General features: G+C 36.6%; 1 protein-coding gene across 9 annotated transcripts in view; it reads left to right on the top strand.

Moving 5' to 3' along the window:
* Nucleotides 1-20,739, top strand: part of TLK2 (tousled like kinase 2) — a 122,257-nt gene that overhangs the window by 618 nt on the left and 100,900 nt on the right. For 5 of the 9 annotated variants that reach the window (XM_036033540.1, XM_036033543.1, XM_036033541.1 and 2 more), the window contains exons 1-2: nt 60-210; nt 1,613-1,695. In XM_036033540.1, coding sequence (XP_035889433.1) covers nt 75-210; nt 1,613-1,695 — 219 coding nt within the window. In that variant the 5' untranslated portion in view covers nt 60-74. Of the gene's footprint in view, nt 1-59; nt 211-1,609; nt 1,696-17,506; nt 17,529-20,739 lie in introns of those variants that run through there. The other 4 variants (XM_036033542.1, XM_028519100.2, XM_036033544.1 and 1 more) reach the window with 4 other exon arrangements.

Here is a 20,739-nt window from a genome sequence, read left to right as displayed (position 1 = left end):
GGGTCGCAGCTCCTCGGCACTGAGGCAGGAGGGGTTCCCCGAGGGCTGCGGGTCGCCGAGGGGCCGGGCGGAAGATGGGGGAGGCCAAGGCGGCCCCGGCCTGGCAGTGGGGCCGACGACTGGCGGGGAGAGGGGGGCGCCCCGGCAGCTGGAGGCCCCGGCAGCCTCCCGGGTGCCCCCGAGAGCTGGCCCGCCCTCCCACCGTGACAGGTGGGCCTGGAGTTGGGGAAAGTTTGGAGCCGGCGGGAGGCGAGGGGCGCCGGGACCAGGCCCCATCAGTCCTGCTTCCCGGCTCTGCGCTCCAGGGAGGATCCCAGACCAAGGCCCCGCTGGAATGAGACAGACTGGATATTTCCTTAACATGAGTTGACATTAAGTGGAATAACCTCTGGGGTGTCATTTTCCTGGCGAGGCCTGGGGATGGAGGTATTCTGAGAGACCCTGGGGTTTGACGGAGGCTGCAACCTCTGCCATTCCTGCCTCGATTAGGGCAGGGCGACACGCGAGGCAGGCCACTTAGGGGAAACTCTCATTCTCCTTGTTCTTTATTTCCCTTTTTAAAAGATGTCTTTCTATCTCTCCGAGAATGTCCTAATTCCCTCTAACCTGCGCTTGTATGTGTGGGTGAAACTTGAATTTGTCACCCCTTCACTCTCCTTTGCCTCAGGCTCTTAGTCCAGGAAGGGAAATGAAACTGGAGGACTTGTAGGGGTTGTTACTGGAAATTGTGGAGTTGCTAGATTGCAGAAGAGAACGTTTAATTAATGTTTTCAGTGAACTTTTAAATCATGACAATCGTTCCAACAACTATTTAATAATATGTTCAAAGGGGTTTTATGTAATGGTATATGCTCCTTTCCACAGACAGGTTTCCAGTTGGTTCTGCAAGAGTTGCTCTCTTGCAAAAGATGGACATATTTGCTCAAAGTAACCTGTGCATTAATTGGTCATGGAAGGAGTTTAAAAATGGTGTCCTCTTGCCCCTCCCTGCTTGGAAGGAGTGCTAAAAGCAGATGTCTAGAGAAACCTCTTGCTCCAGGGAGTGGTCAGAAAAAGATTTTGAAAAAGGATGGTTATTATAGCTATACTAATTTCCTGAGTGAATGCATGTTGATGGTTTTACCATGGGTTCTCTATTAAATTTAAAAGAATTCCTTTTTTTCACGAGCTACTGTGAACTCTTCAGAGAAAGGAGCTATGTAATGGTGTTACTTGAACTTATTTGTAGTTCATGATTCATGTTACATTATTATGAAATTATTAGTTTTTCATATTTTTAGTTTAAAAACTAGTTCTTGTGTGTTTTGGAAAGCAATATCTGAAAGTACCTAGCTAAATTCAGAGGTCGATAGAAGGAATTTTTTATTTTTATTTTTTGCAAGCTAGTTTTTGCTAAACTTTTAGAGGTTATATGAAGGGTTTGAGGTGTTTTTACTGTTAAAATAAAATACTATTTGTAACTTGTAGTTTATAACTTATATGCTATTTATTTGAGGCTTACCTGCATGTGACCATTCTGTGAACTAATTACCGTGTTTTTTTATATGTAAAAATTGGCTCCTTGCATTTTAGCTTTTATGGTCTCACAACTTACCATTTTCTGTTTCAGTAGAAATGATGGAAGAATTGCATAGCTTGGACCCACGACGGCAGGAATTATTAGAGGCCAGGTTTACTGGAGTTGGTGTTAGTAAGGTGAGTAAAATGATAATGAACCCTGTTCATAGTCTAATTTAAAGACATTTAAAAATCAATTAAGGGCAGTTTGGTTGCACCATACCAATGGGTTGTAGGGGAGAAGATTCGACTTGTGGTTCCAGTGAACTTTGAAATCCTACCATTCATTCCAGTCGTTTAGCAGTGCAATTGAACGTATTCTGTATGGGAGTATATGCTGCTTTTTCAAATCTCTGGTATGGGAGAGGTTTCCCATGGGTCTTACTGCAAGCATACTAACCGAATGTGTATTTTATGCCATATTTTGTCAAAACTCTTTAGTCACTCAGAAGAAAACCTGATAATTAAAAGGTATTGGCATTGGTTCCTTACATTGGACTTTTTGGATAGTTACGTGGTAGTGTTTTGAAAAATCTGTCTCTGTTGTCTGTCATTTCTACAAATCTGCAGTTCAGCAGATTCTTTCTGTTTATACTCCCAGGCTGCTTTCTCTCTTCTATTTTTCCTCCTTGTTCACTCTTTATTTTTGTTTTGGGAGCATAAAATAAGATCAGGCCCCCATTAATGGGCAGGTGTTAAGTTAAACAATGTTACGGCTTCCTGTGCGTCCTTATGTACCTGCTACTCCATCCCTCTGCTCTCATAGGATGGTTTTAGTACAGTATGCAAAATATATTTATGATGCTTTGTTTAAAAGCTTCACCAATCCAAAATTGTTGCATTACTTGGGCTTGAGACTTGTGAATTTTTGATCATTGACATCATGTGATATATTTCTTGGTGCTTTTCAAGAAATCTTATTTCTCATGGTGATCTGTATGTTAGTCTTATGCTTTGGCTTGTAGCTTATTAAAGTAGTTATTTGTCAAGGTTTAGTTGAAAAAACTCTGCTGCTTTGATGGGTTTCATAGTTTTGGTGAGCTGGAGTAGCTAGCTGATAGTTTTTGTTCATTCAACAAATACTGAGAGCCTCCCTGGCTGGTGGAGCTCAGTGGATTGAGCTCGGGCTACGAACCAAAGCATCGCAGGTTCAATTCCCAGTTAGGGCACATGCCTGGGGTGCAGGCCATGGCCCCCAGCAACCGCACATTGATGTTTCTCTCTCTCTCTTTCTCCCTCCCTTCCCTCTCTAAAAATAAGTCAATAAAAATCTTTAAAAAATAAAAAAAACAAATATTGAGAGCCTACTGCATGCTGGGCGTTGTGTTAGGTGTTAGGGATGACACCTCACCATAGTGCCTCCAAATTCCCATTATGGAGAGAGTGAAAAACACAGATGATACGGGGATAAGAGCCGTGTGAGAGCTGTGACTTGGTGCTATGGGAACACAGTTTTGTAGTTCTTGGTCTTTTGAATCACGTTGGCAGGCCAATGCCTTATTCATTAGGTGACTGGGGCTTCTTTTAGGCCACTTTAACAACTAACTTTTATGGTACATTGTAGGGCTATACACCTGACTGCTGTTATACATTGAAGTTACATGTGTAAATGTAAATATTGTGATTTAGGTGAAGTAGCTTCATCTGGAAGGGAACACTGTATTTAAGTATTAAGTTGATCTCTGATTCAGTAATGACCTTTGATACATCTTTTAACTTCAGAATTCAACAGAAGGCTTATATTCAAATTTGTTCAAATGTCACCTCCTAAGCATGAGTAAGTGGTATATGTAGTTTAACCTTGTTGGGTTTTGTTGTAAGGATGCTTTTCTTTCCTTTGGGGTTTTTTTTGGTTCATGATAGCTATATCCAAGTATATTTTATTATTTATTTATTTTTTAATTGATTTTTTTGGCAAGAGGAAACGAGAGAGAAACATGAATTTGTTGTTCCATTTATTTATGCATTCATTGATTGATGCTTGTATGTGCCCTGACTGGGAATCGAACCCAGAACAATGCTGTAACCAGCTGAGTTACCTGGCCAGGGCCAAGTATACTTTTGATGGGGTAAAGCACAAGTGATTGGAATGAGTGATACTGAATTTTGCTGTCTAGGCCCAACATAACATCATGTAACTAAGGTGTCAGAAAACTCTATCTGATGATTTATTTAATAGGAAGTTCTACGTTTAATATATAAAGAAAGAAGTTCACAGTGGATTGAATGCAGGCCTATGAACCAGAGGGTGTCTGGTTCGATTCTTAGGGCACATGCCTGGGGTTCGGGCCAGGTCCCCAGTTGGGGGTGTGTGAGAGGCAACCCACACATTGACATTTTCCTCCCTCTCTCTCTCCTTTTCTTCCCCTCTCTCTCTAAAAATAAATAAAATCTTTAAAAAAAGAAAAATTTCATTTATATCTCAACTAGTTTTATAGCATTAATTGTATGTTATTTTGCTGTTTCCAGTCACGGTAGGTATATTGATTTCAATAAACACGTTATTCAAAGACTAGCAGTGGAGTGGGTTTTTTTTCCCCATAGCAACAAAACTCGAAGAAAAAAAAACCAAGTCAATAATTTTGTACAATTGTTTGCAGTCTCGGGAAGAGGAAAAGAAAATCACCATTTTGTACAATTTCTTTTGCCCACAAGACATTGTGTCTCTTAAGACCACTGATTTGAAATAGGAGTAGGGTGGAGACCATGGTTCTGGGAGAAAAGGTGATTTTGGGAAATCTCCTTTTCCTAGATTTGAATTCGTCATTATGGGTTATGATTTCCCAGTGAGGATGTCAGTGTGTTAATGACAGCTTTCAGTTTTGCAAAGATCAAGAGATTTCAGCTCTTGCTCCAAATGGGAGAATAGAGTGACTTTCCTGTGATAGTGCCATCTAGTGGGACTGGTGCAGCCTCATGGGCTGTCACGAGTTTCTCCTAACTATTCATAACATTTTCTGTACTTTTGATGTCCATAGAAGGAAGAAATTCAGTGCCACTGTGGATTCTTCCCTAGTGGACAGGAGTGTTTTAAGTAGCTGCAGTCTTTGAACTTCCTGGTTACCGTAGATCTTCTGTCATGTTGCTTCAAGCTTTTTATTCCTACAAATTAGATAACATATCACAAAACCTACATTAAAATGAAATGGCCAAGCCACCACATTTATTCAGTAATACTTATATTTCAGTTGCTCTTTATTTATATTCAGGTTTTTTATTTGCAAATTAAAAATTTTCTTGCATATTGCAGCATATGCATTGTTTCTCTTTTTATCAGCATATTTAATTTATAAGAACTGGTAAACCAAAAACATTTGTTTTGTGCTTTGGGATACACTAGATGGTTTTTGTTTAAGAGATTGATATTTTTATAAAGGGAAGTAGCTTAATGTGCACCAAGTAGCTATAGCTGACTTTCTTCTTCTAGTCTACCTACTGCTTTTTAGGAGTACCTGCAGCTGTCCTGTTAGGATTTTTGAGATGAGGTAAAATTGGGTTTTGTTTTGTAAAGATTTTATTTATTTATTTTTTTAGAGAGGGGAAGGGAGGGAGAAAGAGAGGGAGAGAAACATCAGGTTGCCTCTCCAGTGCCCCCTATCTGGGACCTGGCCTGCAACCCAGGCATGTGTCCTAGACCGGGAATCAAACTGGCAACACTTTGATTTGCAGGCTGGCACTCAACCACTAAGCCACACCAGCCAGGGCTGAAATTGGGTTTTGAACCTACTTTTTATTTCTTGTTGACCTGATATGTGATGAACTATACTACTTCTTTTTAAATATGTCTTCATTTGAGCACTGGATAACCCACTTTCAGTAATATCAGACTTATTATACCCTGTGTTCTTATGGTTTCAATGAGGAGCATTGCAATTTATATTCCCTTCTCTACTCTCCTTTTTAGAAAATTAAAAAAAAAATTTGATCCTCATCTGAGGATATGTTTTTATTGATTTTAGAGAGAGAGGGAGAGAGAAACACGGATGTGTGAGAGAAACATCAGTAGGCTGCCTCTCGTACGCACCTGGACTGGGGATTGAACCAGTGACCTATGTATGTGCCCTGACTGGGAACTGAACCACAGCCTTTTTGGTGTATGGAACAGGCTTCAACCACCTAAGCCACCTGGCCAGAGCTCTGCTCCCTTTTGATGATTTAAGTACAGGTAGTCTCTGATTCTGGAGAATGTGTTAAGTAGGTGGAATTTCACCCTTGCGTACACTTATCTATACCTAGTTGAATTTTAATGCTAACATAGTAGCAAATACTTACATAGTACATACTATGTACTAGGTACTGTTCCATGTACAGTAAAAACAATTAAGAAGTGAATTTAGATTTAGATTAGTAAATTCTCATTCTCTTTTTATGGGACATACTGACTGATGATGGCCACTGCATTGCCTCCACCAATGAAGGATTATTTTATAGACCTATCAAGGATTATGACAACTTGCACTTGTATTATAATTATATAATTTAACACAAAATTACATAAACCAATGAACTATGATTATAAAGTGAAAGAAATATTGATTCTAAGCCCTGGCTGGGTAGCTCAGTTGGTTAGAGCATCGTCCTCATATGCTAAAGTTTCAGGATATATGCCCAGTTATGGCACATACGAGAATCAGCTAACGAATGCATAAATAAAGTGGAGTGACAAATCAATATATTTCTCTCTTTCTCTCTCTAAAATCAATAAAAAATAAAAATGTTAAAAAATTGTTGACTTTTAAGTAAACTGAGTTAACTACCTTAGAAAGATTAAACACAAGGTGAAATATATAGAAATGTATGTTTTTTTCCACAGTAAAAATGTAGATCCTTGGCAAGTATCTTTTAAAGAAGTTGAAACTGGCCCTGGCTGGTGTGGTTCAGTGGATTGAGTGCTGGCCTGTGGAACAGAGGGTCGCTGGTTCAATTCCCAGTCTAGGGTACATGCCTGGGTTGTGGGCCAGGTCTCCAGTGGCAGGAGGTGGCGTGAAGGCAACCACACATGGATGTTTCTCTCCCTCTCTTTCTCCCTTCCTTCCCCTCTGTCTAAAAATAAATAAAATCTTTTTTAAAAAATGGGGAAATATACCAAGTTCATGATTTAGCATTCTTATTATTACAGAGATGCCTAGTACCCCCCCAATTAATCTGATTTCAATACAGTAAAAATCAAAATTCCAATAGGTCTTTTTAAAAAACTTTTTTTATTGACTTTATTGGGGTGACATTAATAAAATTATATAGGTTTCAGGTGTACAGTTCTGTAATACATCATCTGTATATTGCATTGTGTGTTCACCACCCCATCCCTATCCTAAATTTTCAACTTGATGGCATTTGCCTGCTCCTCTACTTCTGTGCTGTACTACCTTAAACCATGACTGATCTGCTAACGTGTAATGTTAGTGAACAGATTCATGCTCTCACTTCTACTTTTCCTTTTTTATTTGCTTGATGAACTTTCAGTTTATTCATTAAAGCATAATCCATCTATTTTTATAGCTTTTCCAGGTACATCCATCAATCTAGTTGCATTATCTTATTAGCACTTGATAACCTATTTTTGTTATAACATGTTATTTGTTTTCTCTTTTTGTCTCCTTAAGAATATGGATGATATCTTAATCTTTGATTATTCAAAGCTCAGTACATTGTAAACATTGAATAAACCTTTGTTGAATTGGAAAAGACTGTTGAGGGCAAAGATGAAAGTAGTGTTCATTGTCATCCATATAGGCATGGTCCACTATAGCTTTTGGTTTTAGTCCAGTCTCAAAACTCTTTATATTTTATTTTATTTTTCTATTTGAACTGTTATTTTTTAAAAAGATTTTATGTATATATCTTTAGAGAGCGGGTAAGGGAGAGAAAAAGAGGGGGAGAGAAACATTGATGTAAGAGAGATACATTGATTGGTTGGTTGCCTCTTAAACCGCCCCTACAACTGGAGTCCTGGCCAGCAACCCAGGCATGTGCCCTAACTGGGAATCGAACCAGTGACTTTTCAGTTTGCAGACTGGTATTCAATCCACTGAGCCATACCAGCCAGGGCTTGAATCTTTGTCTTTTAGTTGGAAGATTTAGTTCATTTACATTTAATGCAATAACATATATTTGGGCTTAAATCCTTGTTTCTTTAAAAATCTTATGTTTCATGTTATCTTTTGAAATTTTTTTTTGTTTATTCTCTACTCTGAAAGAAATAAATAAACATTTTTATACCTGTTTTGGGTCAGTTTTATTATTTATTTTAACATTCTATTTTCCCCTCTTTTAGTTCAAAAGTTATATACTCTTTTATTTGCTACCACAGAAATTACGTATATCCTTAATTTATCAAAGATTAATGTAAATTCCTTTGCCCTCCTTTTTGTTACTACAAGGGTCTTTAAATTTAACTCCATTATTCCTTTCCCAATGCACGTGCTATTATTCTATATTTAATTACGTGTATATATTTTAAAGATTTTATTTATTTACTTTTAGAGGTAAGGGAGGGAGAAAGAGAGGGAGAGCTATATTGACTGATAGCCTCTAGCACACCCCCAACTGGGATCCTGGCCCGCAACCCAGGCATGTGCCCTGGCTGGGAATAAAACCTGCTACCTTTTGGTTCACAGGCTGGTGCTCAGTCCACTGAGCCACACCAGTCAGGGCAATGTGTATATATTTTAGTTAATAGATTTATTTTTATTTATTTTCTGATTTTAGAGAGAGGGGGCGGGGAGTTGGGAGAGAGAGAGAGAGAAACACCCATTTGTTCTTCCACTTACTTATTCAGTCATAGGTTGATCTTGTGTGTACCCTGACCTGGGATCGAACCTGCAACCTTGGCGTATGTGGATGATAGTCTAACCAGTTGAGCTACCCAGCCAGGATTAGACTTTTATTTTTCAGATCAGTTTTAGGGTTACAGAAAATTGAGCAGATAGTACAGAGTACAGAGAGTTCCCATATTGAATTATTTAAATAAAGCACAGGTAGACCCTCCCTCAGCTCCCTATCTCACAGCCTGCCAGTTTCCCCTGTTATTAACATCTTGCATTAGTGTGGTAGTTTTATTACAATTGATAACCAGCATTGATATATTATTATTAGCCAAAGTCCATCATTTAACATTAGGGTTTTTACTCTTTATGTTGTGCAGTTCTGTGGGTTTTGATAAATGCAAAAATGTCATGTATCCAGTACTTGTGTATGTATGTGTGTATATATGCATATTTAAGACTCCACAGATTTATTATTTAATCTGTCTTATAGTCAGTGTTCATTTAGCTTAACCTACATATTTACATCTGTGTTCCTCATTCCTTTTTGCATCTCTGACCTTCTGTCTGGATTACCTTTTTTTTTTTTTTTTAAAGTCTGAAATACATTCTCTGGAATTCCTTAAGTGTGGGCCTGTCTGTGATTGTCTTCCCTTTTTATCTGCTTCAAAATGTTTATTTTTGGCTTTATTCTTGAATGGTATTTTTGCTAGGTTTAAAATTTTAGATTGGCTGTTTTCTTTTAGCACATTGTTCACTGTTGCCCACTGGCTTTTTTTACACCCTTTTTATTTTTAGTCTCATTGCCATTTTGTTGAAGATAACCTATCTTTTCTTTGCCCATTCCATGAGGTGACAGGCTGAGGGGGGATCTACATGTGCTTTACATCTGGGAACTTTTTGGGAACTTTCAAGTACACTTAAAAAACAAACAAAATAGTTTTATTTTTCTAGAGCAGTTTTAGGCTCACAGCAAAACTGAGTAGAAGGTATGGAGATTTTGCACATGCTTCTTGCCCGCCCCCATGCATAGCCTCCCCATCATCAGGATTCCCTCACCTGAGGGGTACATTGTTACAAATGGTGACCCACCTACACTGACACTCATTATCACCCACATGCCGTAGTCCATGTTAGGGATTTCCTTTTGGTGGTGTACATTCTCTTTGGGTTTGGTTAAGTGTATAATGATACATATTTACTCTAGTATCATACAGACTAGTTTTTCTGCCCTAAAAGCTCTGTGTTCCAACCGTTCATCCCTCCCTCTCCTTACCCTTGACAAAAACTGATCTTTATATTGTCTCCGTAGTTTTGTCTTTTCCAGAATGTCACGTTGGTGGAATTATATAGTATGTAGCATTTTCAAATTGGTTTCTTTCACTTCATACAAATTTAGGTTTTCTTCATGTCTTTTTATGGCTTGTTACTTTTTTTTTATAGTACAGAATAATATTCTAATGTCTGAATGTACCACAGGTTATTTATCCATATACCCACTGAAGGACAGCTTAGTTGCTTCCAAGTTTTAGCCATATGAATAAAGCTGTCAAACACATCTGTGAATGGTTTTGTGAATGGTTGACTTATGTATTCTCCTTGGGATTCTTTGGGCTTCATGAATCTGGGTTGCTGGTTTTCATCCATTGTAGCTTATCCGTAGCAATTGTCTACTCATGTATTATTGCCTTTATCTTATTCTCTCTCTCCTTCCACTCCATTTAAACATGTGTTAGGCCTTCTTACTGTATTTTCTCTTCCTCTTATCCTGTCTTCTGTAGTGCTGGTCTTTATTTCCCAGAACTGCATACTGGATAGTTTCTTCTGATCTACCTTTCACTTCTTTATTTTCTCTGTAAATTTGTAATCTGCATAAACCTATCTATTGCATTTTCATGAGGGCTGGTTTATTTCTGGGTCACTCATTCTGAGAGGGTAGACCTGTGCTACTTGTTTAAAGTATGGGGTGAGTTTCCCAGACTCCCCTTATTGGGTAGGTTCACTTTGTTCTCTTCCCCACTCCCAGGCCTCCTAAGTATAGCTCAGTTTAAAAGCTTTTCTTTAGAATTAAATCAGCAAAGCCCTCAAATAGAAGTTTTTTTTTTTAAGTGCTAAATTCTTCTCACTTGGTGAAGTCCTTATTTTGCATTTGTGCAGTTAATAATATGAGACTACTTAACACTTAAAAAGTGTGCATGAATTCTTGTGCCACAGTGAGTAAAGAATTCCTGTCTAGCTTTCCCCCTGGTGATTTTTCACTTCTCATCTGTTTTTCCTCCCATCCTACATGTGGTTGGTGTTGTCGTTTTTATCACTCCTGACCATTGGAGTAATTTATTTCTTCTTCTGTTTACTTTTAGTTAAACAAATATTAAATTAGAATAGTTTTTTACTTTTAAGAAAAGCAAGAAGGAAAACAAGTAAAGTATAAATGATTTCTTATTTGAAACCTGAGTTTAGGGATAATTTGGCTTGGTCAGTCTTGTTCTTCCTTTCTACCATGTCTGCATCTCAAATTGTTAGGTCCCTCTTTGTGGTGGGGTTGACCTGGTTCTCACTACTACCAGCTGTGATGGGATGGATCTATTTAGCATCTGCTTCCTAGTATGTTAGCCATGTTTGTTTTGTTTTGCATGTATGTTTTTCTCATTTTGTGTTAGTTAGCCTTGTTTAAAGACTTCTTATGCCATTCTGTTTGACTTTTTACAGTGCATTTGCCCTATTTTTCTAATCCAGAAGGAGTCTTGATTTTCCTATTCCCAAATATTCTTTCCTTAGAATTTAGGCACATACAAAACAAAATAACATTCCTGTTATTTTGGCTGGCAGAAGGGTTCTCCTTCCCATGATTCTGTTCTTTTTGGTCCATTTGGGGGTAGCTTTTTGCCTTACTGTGGTGCCACAGAGCCTCTAGTGTAGGGTTATTTGTCCTAGCACCTGCCTGCACCCTGCTCAACTTTTTACCGTTATTGAGCCTCTTATGAGAAATCTTGTTTCATAATTTGGATTGTTCTTGCTTCCCACCAAGGAACACTTCTTTGCAGATTAGAGCAGTTTGAACACTCTGGAGTATTGAGGAAAGCTCTTCCTCCGTTTGTCATATTAGTTTTACCTGTTCTCTGCAGTTCTCATGACTAAGTCCAGCTCTGTGCTTTCCCCCCCTACTTTCCAGTACATTAGTTTTCTAGAATCTTTTCTTTACTGTTTAGGAGTAGAACATAGCAATGTTGCATTAGTCATCAGATATAAGAGAGATTGTTCCCCTCACAGGTATACCTTGTGCTGGGGAATGTTTACAGTTAAATGCTCACAGACAGAGAGAATTTTGGTTGTTTTTGATAGTTTTAGAAGCTTAATTGATAATTTCCTGTGTAATTTGAGATGCACAGCTAAGAATGGAATTTTGATTATAATCATATTTTAACTTTTTTTAACTCCATATACTGCAAAGTATAATATACTGAGATAGAAGAAGTTAACTAGCTATATGACATGTAAATCAGTTCAACTTTGGCACTTCCAATTAAAAAAAAATTTCTGATGAACTACACCGAAAGGAGGAGCCATTTGAGCTAGGGGAAAATAAAACTCAAATCCCATTTAGGTATTAATACTATTAAAGATTGAGTAGTGGTATTAAATAGAAAACCCTCAGGAACAAAGGCTGGAAAAAATTGTGCCAAAATTCTTTCCTTCCTAAGCTCTCCATTATATATATATGCTTTTGGGAATTTTGGTTGCAAATACCATAGGAACAAGAAAAGTATCTTGGTCTGTCCATTAAGTATACTCTGAAGACAACTGAAAGGAAGACAGAGGTAGAACATTTTCCTAAAAATATTCTCAAAGGGTGATGTTTGTGTCCTAATTCTAACTAGATGAGGGAGATAAAGAGGTTGTCATTAAACTTCACTTTTTTATTGTGATAAATATACATGGCATTTACCATTGTAACCATCTTTTTAAGCCTCACCTGAGGACCTGCTTATTGATTTTAGAGAGAGAGGGAGGGAGACAGGGAGAGAAATATCAATCAGTTGCCTTTCACATGTGCCCCAACTGCCCCAACTGGAGATGAACCTGAAACCTAGGTATATGCCCTGACTTGGAATCAAACCACCCTCAGCCTTTCGGTTTACGGGATGACGCTTCAGTCAACTGAGCCACACCACCCAGGGCAGTTCTAACAGTTTTTGAGTGTATAGTGACATTAAGTACATTCACTGTGGCACACAGCTTAGGGTGGATATGGAGCTGTGAAGGTGTTATAAGCCTAAAAGAAAGGGAGTATAGTTAATTTGCTCAGGGGTCAGACTCTGTGTAGAAGGATGAGACTTTTTCTGTGTTCAGAAAGATCACTGTAGACAAACAACCTAAAAAAAATTCTGATAAGACGTTCTGAATAAGTCATAGAATAATGGTATTTAATAGCTTGGTTTTGAAGCTAAGCAAAACTTCTTAGGGTCTAGGGCAGAGGTTCTTTAAAGAATTAATTTTGATTAGGTGATTTAGCCACATAATAGAAAATTAAAAAGGTTTGAAATAACACAATGAAATATCTTATATGCCTTTCTTATATCCATTTGCTTTCCCTCCTTGGACACACTATTATTAGCAATTTCTTATTTTAAAATACATGTATATCACATATGTGATACATCATAAATATTTGATATTCATGTGATGTGTTTATGTGTGCAAATGCATGTATATTCACTCCATTTTTAAAATACAAAGACAATCATATACACTTGTATATTTTGCTTTTTGTGCATGAAGTAATTTAGAAATTGTTTTACGTTACTACATATACAACTTCCTTGTTTTTTTTTCTTTTCAGGGCTGCTTAATATTCCAAGCTGCTGAACCAAAATGTAACCTGTTTGTTTTTTGTTGATGGACACTTAGTGACACAGTGTTTTGTTGACATAGCAGTGTTACAGTGAATAGCCTTGTACATAATGTCATTTCACACATTTACATATATTTACAGGATTAATCCCTAGAAGTGGAATTGTTGTGTCAAAGGAAGTGAGCATTTGTAATTTTGGTAGTTGTAGCCACATATCTCTCCATAGAGGGGAGGATATTTCTGCCTCAATGAATCTTCGTTTCTCCATGGTCACGTATGGCAAGGGAGTCTGTCCATAGATAGATGTCATGGTTATTGAGCCTCGTAAAATGATAGGCAGACATTTGTATAAATTTATGGATGTGTCTTTTGCGGGGGAAGGGTCCACATTTTTCATTACATTCTTCAAAGTTCTGTGGCTCAAAATAGGTTTAAAACCATTGTCTTGCAGTTAGTTGCCTCAAATTAGAACACGATTCTTTGGTGTTTCTCTTCTATAGGAAGTATTTGAGCAAAAGCATGTAAGTACATAGTTATTGGAGATGCTATATGGAGTGTTATTGTATGGGAGACGGGACTAAATCTAATTCCCAACCTTTTATTATTCTTTCCTTCACTTCTTGGGTAGGTATGTTTCAAAAGGCCTTTTTTTCTATTAAACTGAATTTATTAAGTAACACGTTGTTATTCCGGTTTTGTTAATCAGAGCTTTAGAGTGGTGTGAGGTAAATTTTACTTCACGGAGTTGAAATCCTTTTATTATGTAGAGTTGATAATAGCTAAAGTCAAGTCAATTTGGCATTTTAAATAGTCTGTGTAGGTAAAAAATAGTTCAGAGACCCCTGCTATGACCTTTAGGATTTATTGGGAATCTAAGGAATGAACCTGTATACCAGATAACCTCCAGGGCCCTTTTGAGTTCTGTGTGTGCATGTCAGTGTAATGTCTATTGACAAGAGTATTTTCCAAGATTTAGATGAGGACCCATATTAAGTTCTCCTGCAAGTACTGTTATAGATAAACTTTCACTATAGCTGATTTCAGAGGGTCTTCATATTTTGGGTTAGTGGAATTAATTTGTAATATTATATGTTTTATTGAAAGTCGCAATTCTGGAGCTTCTGGAGAAAAAATAGGAACTCTGTATAATGAATTAGAAAGTTAAAAGCTTTAATTTATTTAGAGATAGTTAATGGTGTTATATTACATCTTTTTAAAATCCTGTATTATTTGGTGGCTTGTTTTGAAAGTGGATTTTCTAGAGAACATCTGGAATATTTTATATAGGGAAAAGTTGAGGGGAAACTATATCATGTACTGAAACAAAAGTTAGAAGATCATAGCACTCAGTAGGAAATTTTTTAAAAATTAGGTTGTTACTTATTCTGGAACAGAACTAGAGGAACCATTTGTTGTACAGAATTATTTGTTGTAGATAACTTATTTTAACTAGTTAGTCCAAGTGTTATTTATTTCAGAAATAGAAGCTTATAACAGAATTCTTATGGGCTATTCTTAGGACTTTTTATAGTGACATTTGCTATAATGACATTCTGTTTTTACTAACAAACCTTTGATTACAATGAAGTTCTAAGATCTGCTCTGTTACTGGTTTCAGATAATCAGATTATTGGGAAGTAGGCTATGATGAATTAAATATGCATATCACTAGAAAAATAACAAAACAAAGAGATAATAGCTAATACTTTCTTAACAGAGATAAAATGGAATACTTAAAAATATACCTCAGTACTAAAGAAGGAAGGAAAGAGGAAAAGGAAACAAACAAAAAGATGTGACAGATAGAAAAATAATTAACAATATGGTAGATTTAAACCCGAATATATTGATAATTAAATAAATTGTAAATGGTCTAGCACTCCAGTTAAAATAGACTGTCAGGTTAGATCACTGTTATATGATCCAACTATATGTTTTCTATAACAAACTCACTTTATTTTTCAGTCAGTATCTTTATATTTAAGAGGATGGAAAAAGGTATTATATAAACACAAGGTACAAAAAGCCCAGAGTGACTATATTTGTATTAGACAAAGGAGACTTCAGAACAAGGAGAATGTTACAAAGGGTAACAAAACACATTTCATAATGAAAAAAGGATCAGTTTATTGAGAAGACCCAGTAGTCCTAAATGAATAGGCATCCAATAACATAGGGAAGCAAAAACTGATAGTTGAAAGAAATGATAGACAAATTCACAATTTTAGTTGGAAATTGTAACACTGTCACTCAATAATTGATAGAACAAGTATGCAAAAAAAATCAGTAAGGGTATAGAAGATTTGGACAATACTGTCAATGGACTGTGCCTAATTGACATTTATAGAACACTAATACCACATTTTTTTCAAGTGCACATGGAACATTTATCAAAGTGGAGTTTATACTGGATTATGAACATGTTTCAATGAATTTAAAAGGATTGAAATCATATAGTGAATACTACTCTGACTACAATGGAATTAAATGGGAAATCAAAAAGATATCTGTAAGATTACCAAATATTTGAAAGTTAAATAACATACTTCTTAATTATCTTACGTCCAAGAAGAAATCACAAGGGACGTTAGAAAATACTTTGAATTGAATGAAAATGAAAACATGATATATTAAAATCTGTGCAGTGCAGGTAAGCACTGCTTTAGAAGGAAACTTTCAGCTTCAAAAGAAAGGTCTAAGATTAATGACTGAAGCGTCTGCCTTAAAGAGCAAAAATAAAAGCCAACTTTAAGTAAGAGAGAAATAACTGAAATAAATGAAATAGAAAGCACATCTGAATAACACTAGTTATTATAGATACTAGATTTGTAATTAAAAGCCTTTCCACAAAGTAAAGTCCAGACCCACATGGCTTTATTGGTGATTTATATCAAACATTTAAGGAAACGGATAATAAGTTTTTCACAAATTTCAGAAAACACTTAATGAGCCCAGCATCATCTTATACCAAGCCAGACAAAGACATTAGGAAAAAAGGGAACTATAGCTCAATATTTCTCATGAAAAGACATGTAAAAATCATTAATAAAATATAAGCATAGTGAATCTAGCAGTGTGTGTGTGTGTGTGTGTGTGTGTGTGTGTTTAATCCCAATTGCAAGGTTGATTTAACATTAAAAGTCAATGTAATTTACCATATTATTAGAATAAAAGAGAAAAGCTAAATGACCTAGTAATAGATGCATAGAAGACATTTGAACAGAGTTCCACACTAATTTGTGATAAAAGCTCTCAGTTAGCTAGGAATAGAAGGGAACTTCCTCAGCTTGTTAAAAGACATTTGTGAAAAACCTACAGCAAATCTAATAGTTAATGGTAAAAGATTGAATGCTTTCAACCTAATGTCCAGAGCAAGTCAAGGGTAGCCATTCTCATGACTTCTATTCAACATGTTCTGAAAGTTATAGCCAGTAAATTAAGACAGATAAAAGGAATAAGCTTACAGATTGGAAAGGAAAAGTAAAACTATGTTTTTATATACATAGTTAGTTAGGGTACAAGATCAATATTTGAAAATCAGTTGTATGTCTATATTACTAACAATGCACTGTTGGTAATTGAAATTTAAAAAGCAATACTATTTATAATGGCACCAAATAGTATAAATTTTAAAAATATTCCCAGGAACAGAAGAGTGAGAACATTTCTTAGGGTTTTTTTTGTAATAGAAGTTACCTTGTATTTGCATTTTGTGAATGAGGACATTGAGGTACAAAGGATTAAAGAAGATTGATTTTTTTTGTGGGCACACCTTTATTAAATACCTATTATGTAATAGGTTAAGTGTGCTAGGGATATAGTAGTAGGGAGAAGAAATGATTCTCTGCCCTCATGAGTTTATAATCTAGTGGAGATTGAAGGGAGAAATAGTTTCAGGGTGGTGAATTTCTAGCTTTGGTGTAGCATTTTTTATTTTACATGAATGGTTCAAAGCCTTTTCCTTTTAGTTAGATCTTAAATATTGTGATTCGTTGAATAATCAGGCCTCTATGTGGAACAAGCTATTTTATTCTAATACATGTTTGACAGTTGGCTTGGTTGGTTAAAATTTCATATAAAGGATGGTTCATGCATGTCTTCCCATATTCTTTCCTATATAGGGGGAAAGAGGTAACTAATCTTCATTGAGCACCAGCTATATTTCAGGCATTGTTTTATCCGCACCCTAGTATATAGTATTATTTTATTTAATCCTTGCAATATCCCTAAGGTGGGTGGTTTTTCCTCTTTTATCACAGATGAGAAGACCAGAGCTCATAGAGCTTAAGTGATTTGCCTGTTTCATACAGTGGTTCAGTGATTCAGTCCCACACCTATCTGACTTTAAACTGTCGGTAGGTACCAGCTGTTCTCAGTCATTTTTCTATTGGTCACATCTCTAGGCCATCCCATTGTTTCTCATGCAGGAAATGCAAGTGAGATTAATTTTTATAATGCTAATTTTTATCTGTTTATTTTATTTTAAAAGCAAGTCTCTCAGAAGAAAAAACAAACTGTTGGTGATATGATTAATGATACTCCTCATAGCTGATATATCAAGACACCACTTGTAAAGTGACTTTAATACACTTGAATCCAAGTCATTGTCAACCTGTTTAAATTGCCATGTTAGTTTAACTCTGACCCATGAGCTATGTGCCTTGGGAAACAATGGTCTTTAGGGGCATAAGTAACAGTTACCTAGCTAAGAGTCTTAGCGTAGGTTATAAATGTTCTACCATCCTGCATGATTGTATAGTAGTATAATTTTTGGATTGGAAGGTAAACACATGAGATTGCTGTGCTTTGGTGGAAAATCTTCCAACTGTCTTCTTTTCCATGACCAGATAGGTGGAAACTGGAAACAAGTTAAGTTGTGTGTGTAGAACGTAGAATCACTGATAATATAAACTTAAATTACTATCTTATACTCCAACCCTGGAAGGGGGGCATAAAGGGCATTCATGATGTCTTCCTGGCTTTTTATAGATGAGTAAACTGAGGCTCAGCGAGAGCAATTGACTCGCTGTAGATTGTACCAAAATCAGTGAATCGCAGAACTGTGATTTAGGTTCCTGCCTTCTATCATTATACCAATATATTGGTCTCTACAATAGGAATCTTGTTAATTGTTTCCTGTAGGAGGTGGCAGTGGGTTTGTTTCTCACAGATTCATTAATGAATCTTTCAAAAAACTGTAAAAGCCAGGAACTTAAACTTATTGCCATCAACCTTTCTTCAGGGTTATGTACCCTTTGAATATTTTAAATCCGGATTATGTGTGTCTTACATTTTTGTTCTTAGTTTTATGACCATTTCTTCTATGTTGTCTTTACTGTGAATGTACCCTAGGATTTTGTATAAAGTATCTCTTTAGATCTGTAAATACTGAACTTTAGTTTTTAATCTATGAAAGAGTTTTTTAGCATAAGGAGAGAGGTTAAAGGCTAAATTTTAAGCTTTGTGGTGAAACCTATAGTAGTAGATCCATATGATTGTTGCTTCTGTGTTTATTGAAGTGATAACTTCTTTTCCTTAGGATTACATTTTTTTAATGATTGGTTTTCAGTTTATAAGGAATGCATGCATACTTTTATAATACTGAGAACTAATAGTTCTCAGAAGTTTGGTATTTAGATTTTTAAAATACTGTACTTACTCAGTTGCATACGTACTTACCCACTGTAAAACATACAATACCAATTTCAAATAGATGTTGCTATGTGTAGACGTACTGTTAGATTCACTGTTCTGTAAATAATCATCCTGTAAATACATTTGTAGAACAGTGTTTTGTCACTCATTTTAAGAAATAATGAATGAGATAAAGGATAGGAAAATTAGGGGGAGAAACTGGTAACCTAAATCCTTTCCAGGGTGATCAGGAAGTGTTGGAGGAAGGATTATGTGTGTTCTTCTGTGTTTACCAAGATAGTGGTACTGTCCCACGTTGTAAGTACTTCCTGTGTTCAGCAAAATTGCACTGGATCCTTTTATTTTAACAGCTTTATTGAGATATATTTCATATACCATACAATGTTCAGTGGCTTAGTATATTTACAGAATTGTGTAACAATCACAGTAAATTTTAGAACATTTTCGTCACCTCAAGACGAAACAAACCCTTAACCCCATAGCTGTCTCCCTCAAAACCCCCATCCCGTTCAGCTCTAGGCTACCACTGATCTTTTCATTTATAGATTTGCCTAATCTGAACATTTTATATAACAGTAAATGGAATCATACAATATGTGGTCCTTTGTACCTGGCTTTTTTCACTTAGCATTATGTTTTCAAGGTTCATTCATGTTACAACATGTGTCTGAACTTCATTTCTTAAAAATACAGATTTACCTGGCTGGCGTAGCTCAGTGGATTGAGTGCGGGCTGCGAACCAAAGCATCACAGGTTCGATTCCCAGTCAGGGAACATGCCTGGGTTGCAGGCCATAGCCCCCAGCAGCCACACATTGATGTTTCTCTCTCTCTCTCTCTTTCTTCCTCCCTTCCCTCTCTAAAAATAAATAAGTCAAATCTGTAAAAAATATATAGATTTATTCATTAATTTACTTGTAGACAGAAAGGAAGGTAGGGAGAAAGGGAGAGAAACATCTATGTGAGAGAGAAATATGGATTGGTTCCCTCTTGTACGTGCCCTGAATGGGGACCAAACCCACAACCCAGGAGTATGCCTTGACCAGGAATTGAATTGGTGACCCTTTGCTTTGTAGGAGGACACCCAATCAACTGAGCGACATGGGTCAGGGCCAAACTCTATTTTTTTTAAATTACCAAATAATATTTCATTGTATGGTTACGTCACATTTTGTTTATTCTCCAGTTGGTGGACATTTGGGTTGTTTCCTTTTTTTTTTTTTTTTTTGCTATTATGAATAATGGTTCTGTGTACAGCTTTGTGTGTGCATATGTTTTCATTTCTCTTGGGTATATTCCTAGGAGTGGAATTGCTGGGTCTTATGGTTAAGAGATACTCCATTAAAGGCTGGACCTAATGTAAAACTAAGGATCTCTCTGCCTTTTCAGTTATTAGTATAACCATTTGAGGAACTGCCAGTGTTTTCCACAGCAGCTGCTCCAGTTTTACATCCCCACCAGCAGTGCATGAGGGTTAAACTTTCTTCCTGTCCTTGCCGACATTTTATTGTTTGTCTTTTTGATACATATACACCAGATCTTGAGTAAATTAGAGACTTCTGTAGGCAGATTTCCAGGAAAGAAGACAGTTAAAGGATTTCATGTTCTAATTGTTGGGCATGCTTGTTGTTTGGAAATAGATGTTATTAAATCACAGTTAGGATTTGGCGTGACTGAAATATTACTAAAAATCATTCGTATTAGTTAAGGATATTTTTTTTTCTTTAAATCCTCACCTGAGGATATGTTTATTGATTTACTAGAGGGAGAGGAAAGGGGGAGAGAAACATTTCTGTGAGAGAGAAGCATTGATTGGCTGCCTTTCTGCATGTGCCCCAACCAGGGATTGAACCCCCAGCCTCTCAGTGCACAGGAGAGTGATCCAATCAACTGAGCCATCTGGCCAGGGGAG

Source organism: Phyllostomus discolor, chromosome 8 (assembly GCF_004126475.2).
Source record: "Phyllostomus discolor isolate MPI-MPIP mPhyDis1 chromosome 8, mPhyDis1.pri.v3, whole genome shotgun sequence".
NCBI lineage: Eukaryota > Metazoa > Chordata > Mammalia > Chiroptera > Phyllostomidae > Phyllostomus > Phyllostomus discolor.
Note: the sequence above shows the minus strand (reverse complement) of the source record. Positions and strands in the feature narration are given on the sequence as shown.